We start from the raw sequence: 6,000 nt of genomic DNA on the forward strand, positions 1-6,000 counted from the left end.
ATGTTCCATCATTGGAAGTGTGCAAAGCCAGGTTGGCCAGGATTTTGAGCAACGTAATCTAGTGAAAGATATCCCTACTCACTGCAGAAAGGCTGGACTAGATCATCTTTAAAAGAGTCTCTCCAATCCAAGACCACTCTGTGGTTCCATGCCTCTATAACCTTGACAGCATGTCACTGTAAGGACCTTGCCTTGGTCCTACACCCTACTTGGATTAAGAGAACAGAGCACATCAAGTGTCATAACATCATAGAATCAACAAGGTTGGAAAAGACCTCAAAGATCATCAAGTCCAACCTGTCACCCAACACCTTGTGACTACTAGACCATGGCACCAAGTGCCACATCCAATCCCCTCTTGAACACCTCCAGGGATGGTGACTCTACCACCTCCCTGGGCAGCCCAAGTATCATGTGGTAAAGGACAAAAAACTGGGTCTGTAACAGGTGACCAATTGCAATCAAGGACATTTGAAAGGTGGTCTCTCATAAGAATCATTTAGGGACACAACAGTGAATTTCAACTACCTAATCAGTAACATTTTAAATGATAGTGCTCTGAAGTGGTAAAAATATAAGGGAACTGGAAAATAATGAAAAGGCTGATTCTTAGTACAGCACACTCTGGATCATTGGTCATGTGTCTACAAGACAACAACAAATGGACAATCTTACAGAGAATAGATGGAGGCCATTCCTACAATATAGTCCATGCCACTCCCCCTCTGGATTCTTAATCCTTGGCTGCTTGAAGAAGCTGCTGATCACTGATAGAGCAAGTGAGTCTTCTGTGAAATCTCAGGCAAGAAGTACTTGTCCCTGACTTTAGCACTGGTGTGACTTTCACGAACACACATGGGAATACTGTGCTCTATCTCAGTGCCATAGCTCGGGAACACTGCAAAAATGAAGGTTAGCAGTGTGCAAAGAATAACTTGTATCATTAACTTGATATCTGTGGTAGATAGAGCATGGAGGAATAGGTTTAAATCCTAGTAAAGAAATTCAGGATAGGCATTTTAAGAGGTAAGAGTAATAGAGAGCTGGGAGAGTCAGAGGGGGAGGGAGGGGACAGAGAGAGAAATTCAGTCTGTAATCACAGCTTTGCCTTTATTAAATAAAAATTTAAATTAATTTAGTGAGGACTTTATCCAATGTGCAGACTTTGGAAGGAGTACTTCAGAAGATGAATTTTGGCTTCAGCCTCTCCTCTGCCCTCAATCACTTTGTCAGTGTTGAAGAGGAGTCATTTTCATGGTACCGTTTCACCATATACTTGCTATATGGCAGGAAGGGAATAAAGCAGTTCATACAGTCTAAGCAGTTCTCAAACACATACAAACCCAGAAAAACAAAAGTGTCCTTTCAGTAACCATGGATGCTCCTAACTATCAGCAACATAGCAGAAGGTTGTGATGTTCCCATTACTTTCTGGGCAAGAGATGCAGAAACAACCGAACTGCTCGTTATGTGGTTTAAAATGCATACATGTTTATAGCATCTGATTTTGCTCCTTAATCAATTGTGTTCATGTGAATCACTTCCTTACATTCAAACAGCAAGTTCCTAAGCCAGGTAAAATCTACAATTCAACTTTTCCCAGCAATCCAGCAAGATGCACTACTGTGGCTGCACACTAAATATTTTTGTGCTTCAGCCAGAAGCCAGACTGGTCAAATCAGCTGGCGGGTGAAAGAAACTCCACTGAGAAAATCAGCTGTCTGGTTTCTAGTGCAAAAGAAGATGGCAGAAAACATACTCAGACTTCTGAGTGATTTAGAAGATGTCATCCCCTCGGGTCTTTTGCGGAGGTTCCTCAACGCGCATTTCAAAATGTTACCAGCTAAAGATAGGAAGAACCCTGATACTACATCTCCACTGGTAATGAATTTTTATTGCAGCCCAGCAAAACATCTAAGTGGGTCTTTTCCCAGAGTGTTTACTTGGCAATAGGGTGAAAAAGCTCTGTCGTGCAACAAATTGCTCCTTCCAGGGAAAATACAATGCCTTGACTGCTGCAAAACTTTGACCGTGAAAGGATCTACTTTCCCAGGAGAGCCCTGGAACACCTGCTGCATGCTGGGACACTGTCTTTCCTTGAACAGGGAGATTCTGGCTCTTCTGTAAGCTGTCAGAGAAAAGAGGCTGTGCTGATGTGGTGGGCTGACAGCCCAGACATCCGATACACTGCATAAAATGTGAAAAGTGCTTTGCCAAATTCAACATTTCCCTTTAGGTTCAGTCCCTGGTTCACTGAGCCAGAGGTCAATGGTTTGCCATGTTCACTTAGAGAACAGGAAAAACAGTTGGAAGTGAGAAGTTCTTCCTTCATCTCCTGTTCATTTCTTTGCCTTTTATGTCTTACCTGTATCCAGATCTGGTTCCAGAACCAGCGAGCAAAGTGGAGGAAACATGAAAAATTTGGCAACTTTGGTGGACTTCAGCATCTGACAGAAGTTGATTATGTTCCTGCTCCCAAGTCAGATATCACAGTGAGTATTGAAGGCTGAGTATAAAGCCACTGAGGGAAAGAGAGCTATCCTTCACTAGGTTGCCTCTTCACATGGGACTAGCCCAGAGAAAGAGGACTGAAAGTGACAAAAAAATGGCATAATGATGAAGAGAAATCCCAGCTAATCTGGCCAAATAATGTATTTCTTCTTTAAATTAAAATGTTTTGTAAATATGCTGAGAGGTGACTCTTGCAGGATGATTATTCCCTATTTTACTTCTAAATCATTTCCCTTTAAGTCAAACTCTGATTCAAAATACCTTTACCATGAGAAGTTTCCTGAATGGGAAGAAATATGACATCTGCAGCCACAAAGCTGTGTTAGTTTACAGGCAGTATCTTTTTACAACATCCAGCCTTGTTAGGCTGACCAGCCCTTTTTACCCTTGGCCCATGTCCTTGCCAAGTCCAGGACAGTTAATATTATCCAGGCTGGCACAGAGGCTCTTTCCCTATCAGGAGGTTTTCCGTGGCTAGAAATAACGAAGGTATTTGGCCTTTCTCCCTGGGTGACAACACATCACTGAGTTTTTGGGAGTCTATCCCTCTAAACTTTTCTTCTTAATTACTGAGCACCAGAGAAACAAGTAAGGCTGATGGTAAATTGTAGCTAACTAAAAGTCTGTATTGATTCACCTGAGATTGCATTTTTATTCTTGAAAGGCTCCCAGCTTGATGCCAAGAAAGCTCTCTGCTACCATCCCTGCCATGGGATACTACTCACCATTGCAAGGGCAGCTGACAACTGCCTGGCTGCCCAGCATGCTCTCCTTCATTCCTCACGGCTTGGATCTGATGCCCTTCCCAAAGCCATGCTTGCTTTTCAATGTCCTCCCCATTTATGGCGCACCACTACCCCAAAAACTGGAAAGAAGCAGTGTCTGCAGCAGCTCCACATAGAGGAGGGAGTGCGGAACTTTGGGGACATGATTTTCTCACCCATTACTGTTTCGGTGATGTGCCATTCTTCTGCTCAAACAAGCTTGCCAGGAGAATGGACAGACTGTGGCACAAGGTCAGCTTGCTACAGGAGTGCCACCATGAGTCGCTGCAGTGACAGCCTAGCGAACGTGGGCAACAGCCACCAGGACCAGGAAGGGGCTCCCCATCTGCCTGAGGAGCAGAGTGCTCTTTAAAACCCCAACTGCTCAGCTGAGAGCTTCTCCGTGGTGGAACAGTGCAATGAGCAACTCTGCAAAAGGACTGGGGTTTTACTCAGCCCTGAGACAATGCTGGATGACCTGATTGCACTGGCAGCTTGGGGCAGGCAAGGTGCCTGCGATGAAGTACGCATAGCCCCAAGGACTAGCCAAAAGGACTTTCCTCCACAGATTTAGGTCTCTTTCCCCATGCATTCACATCCTCATGCACTGGGGGGTGCAAAGAACGTGTTTAGGTCAAAAATTAAACTTTCAAGACCCTTTTTCCCCCCCAAGCAGTCAATGAGGGAAGGCGGTGGGTTTAATTTGCTGTCTGTGTTTTTGACATGAATAAAGGGGCACAAACACAATGTGAGCTGAAGTGTGACAGCCTTAGCGGGGGTAGCAGTGCTGAGCTCTGGATTGGTATTGTGAGTCTCTGGAGACAAGAGAATCCTTCAGCTTGTTAATTAAAATGCTTATGAGGAAGCCTCTCATTTTTTGACCTGAATTAAAAAAGCTCAAAAACTCCATCAGAAACAATAACAGAAAGAGACAGCCCGAATTTAATCTACTAGACATAATAGGATGCTATGACCCCACAGTTCAGTTTAATTGTAGATCAATAATGAGATTGGCCTGCCCACTTATAAAATGTCTATGTGCCTTAATATTTACATATTATTCATCTCCTTCCAAAATATGTTTCAGGGTTTTTTCCCCTGCTTACTCAGGGTCCAATCCTACTACCACTAATGTCTGCACTGACTTTCACAGGAGGCACTATTGGAAAGTGCTGTTTAAAGGGCTGCACCCTCTTCTGTCTTGCAGCCACAGCACATATTGCACAGTGACAGGGGCAGCTACTGAGCAAAGCTATTAAAATGTGGCCTCCCCTCTAGACATATCATTTGTAAGGGTGGCCATTTGTGACAAAAGCAAAAAAGCACATGACAAAAGCAAAGCACTTCTTGACCCAAGGGCTTGCTGGGCAGGCTATCCTGTGCACATGGGAGTGCTGCTAGGTTAATGACTCTGAATAGGTTGCTTACTTATGAAATCTCCCTGGCCAGACTGCAGCTGCCAGGTCTTCAGCCTTCTTCTGGCCACTAATTGTTAGTTACATAGTGAAGCACAGTGAGTCAATAGTTTTCTTGTTGTCTGCCTTGTACCAGTTTTCCACATACTGCAGCTTTGGGAGATCTGTAAGCTCAGGAGTAGCTGATTGTTGCAGGCAAAAGAAATATCCTACCCTATTTCATGTCTCCACACCACAACTGTTCAGCAGAAGTCAGATGTATAGTGTGCTTCCTCCTGCAGGTCTTATGCAAGACATTTTTCCCATACCTGCTTGGATCATTATATCCTCTTCATTGCTGTCATCTTATCTGTCATCTGAAGGACAGTTTGGCCAGAGATAGGACTAAACTTTGGCTCCAACAAAGGGGTTCAAGCAGCTATTAAAATCAACAGTAATTAGATATGGTATTTACTTCATGCAACTTTATGTGACTGCACTGCAGCTATGAACACCTGAACTAAGCACCCTAGGCTCACTTTGAAGAAGAAAAGTGATCACACCAAGGTTTCTAGTCGATGCATTAATGCAGTTTCCAGAATGAGAATTGTCCCTATACAATGATTAGCTTGAATGGAGATACTGCCACTGCAATCACCTAAAGCTGCACAAGTAGACCAGGGCTGCATGCCAGCAACTGTAGGAGTAGCCCTCCAGTCTCTTCAGGGGCATGAGCTTATTTTCGTTGTGTTCCACATGGATCAGTTCTGGTGCTAGTTCTCTTCAATATCCTTATCAGTGATCTCGAGTGCTCCCTCACTAAGTTTGCAGACAACAACAAATTGCATGGGAGTGTTGATCTGTTCAGAGGTAGGAAGGCTCTGCAAAGGGATCTGTTCAGGCTGAATCAATGAGCCAAGGTCAGTTGCACGAAATTCAACAAGGCCAAGTTCTGGATCCTGCACTTGGGTCACAACAAACCTATGCAACACTACAGGCTCGGGGCAAAGGGGCTGGAAAGCTGCCCAGCAGAAAAGCACATGGGTGTGCTGGTTGACAGGCAGCTGAAGGAGACCCAGCAGTGTGTTCAGGTAGCCAAGAAGGCCAACAGCATCCTAGGCTGTATCAGAAATAATGTGGCCAGAAGGGGTCAAGCAGTGATCATGCCACTGTACCCAAGCACTGGTGAGGCTGCACTTTGAATACCTGTGTTCAGTTTTGGGCCCCTCACTACAGGAAAGATATTGAGGTGCTGGAGCATGTCCAGAGAAGAGCAGCAAAGCTGGTGAAGGATCTGGAGAACAGGAGGAGCAGCTGAGGGAACTGTGATC

At 44.5% G+C, this 6,000-nt stretch overlaps 1 protein-coding gene across 1 annotated transcript in view; it reads left to right on the forward strand.

Moving 5' to 3' along the window:
• The window catches only part of ISX (intestine specific homeobox), a 28,162-nt gene extending 24,040 nt beyond the window's left edge, over window positions 1-4,122 (forward strand). Inside the window, exons 4-5 of the mRNA XM_068142339.1 lie at window positions 2,376-2,492; window positions 3,176-4,122. Coding sequence (XP_067998440.1) covers window positions 2,376-2,492; window positions 3,176-3,412 — 354 coding nt within the window. The 3' untranslated portion in view covers window positions 3,413-4,122. The remainder of the gene's footprint in view (window positions 1-2,375; window positions 2,493-3,175) is intronic.
• The last annotated feature ends 1,878 nt before the right edge of the window (window positions 4,123-6,000 follow it).

This window comes from Melanerpes formicivorus, unplaced genomic scaffold (genome assembly GCF_026170545.1).
Source record: "Melanerpes formicivorus ecotype bairdi unplaced genomic scaffold, bMelFor1.0.p_v2 SCAF_8, whole genome shotgun sequence".
Lineage (NCBI taxonomy): Eukaryota > Metazoa > Chordata > Aves > Piciformes > Picidae > Melanerpes > Melanerpes formicivorus.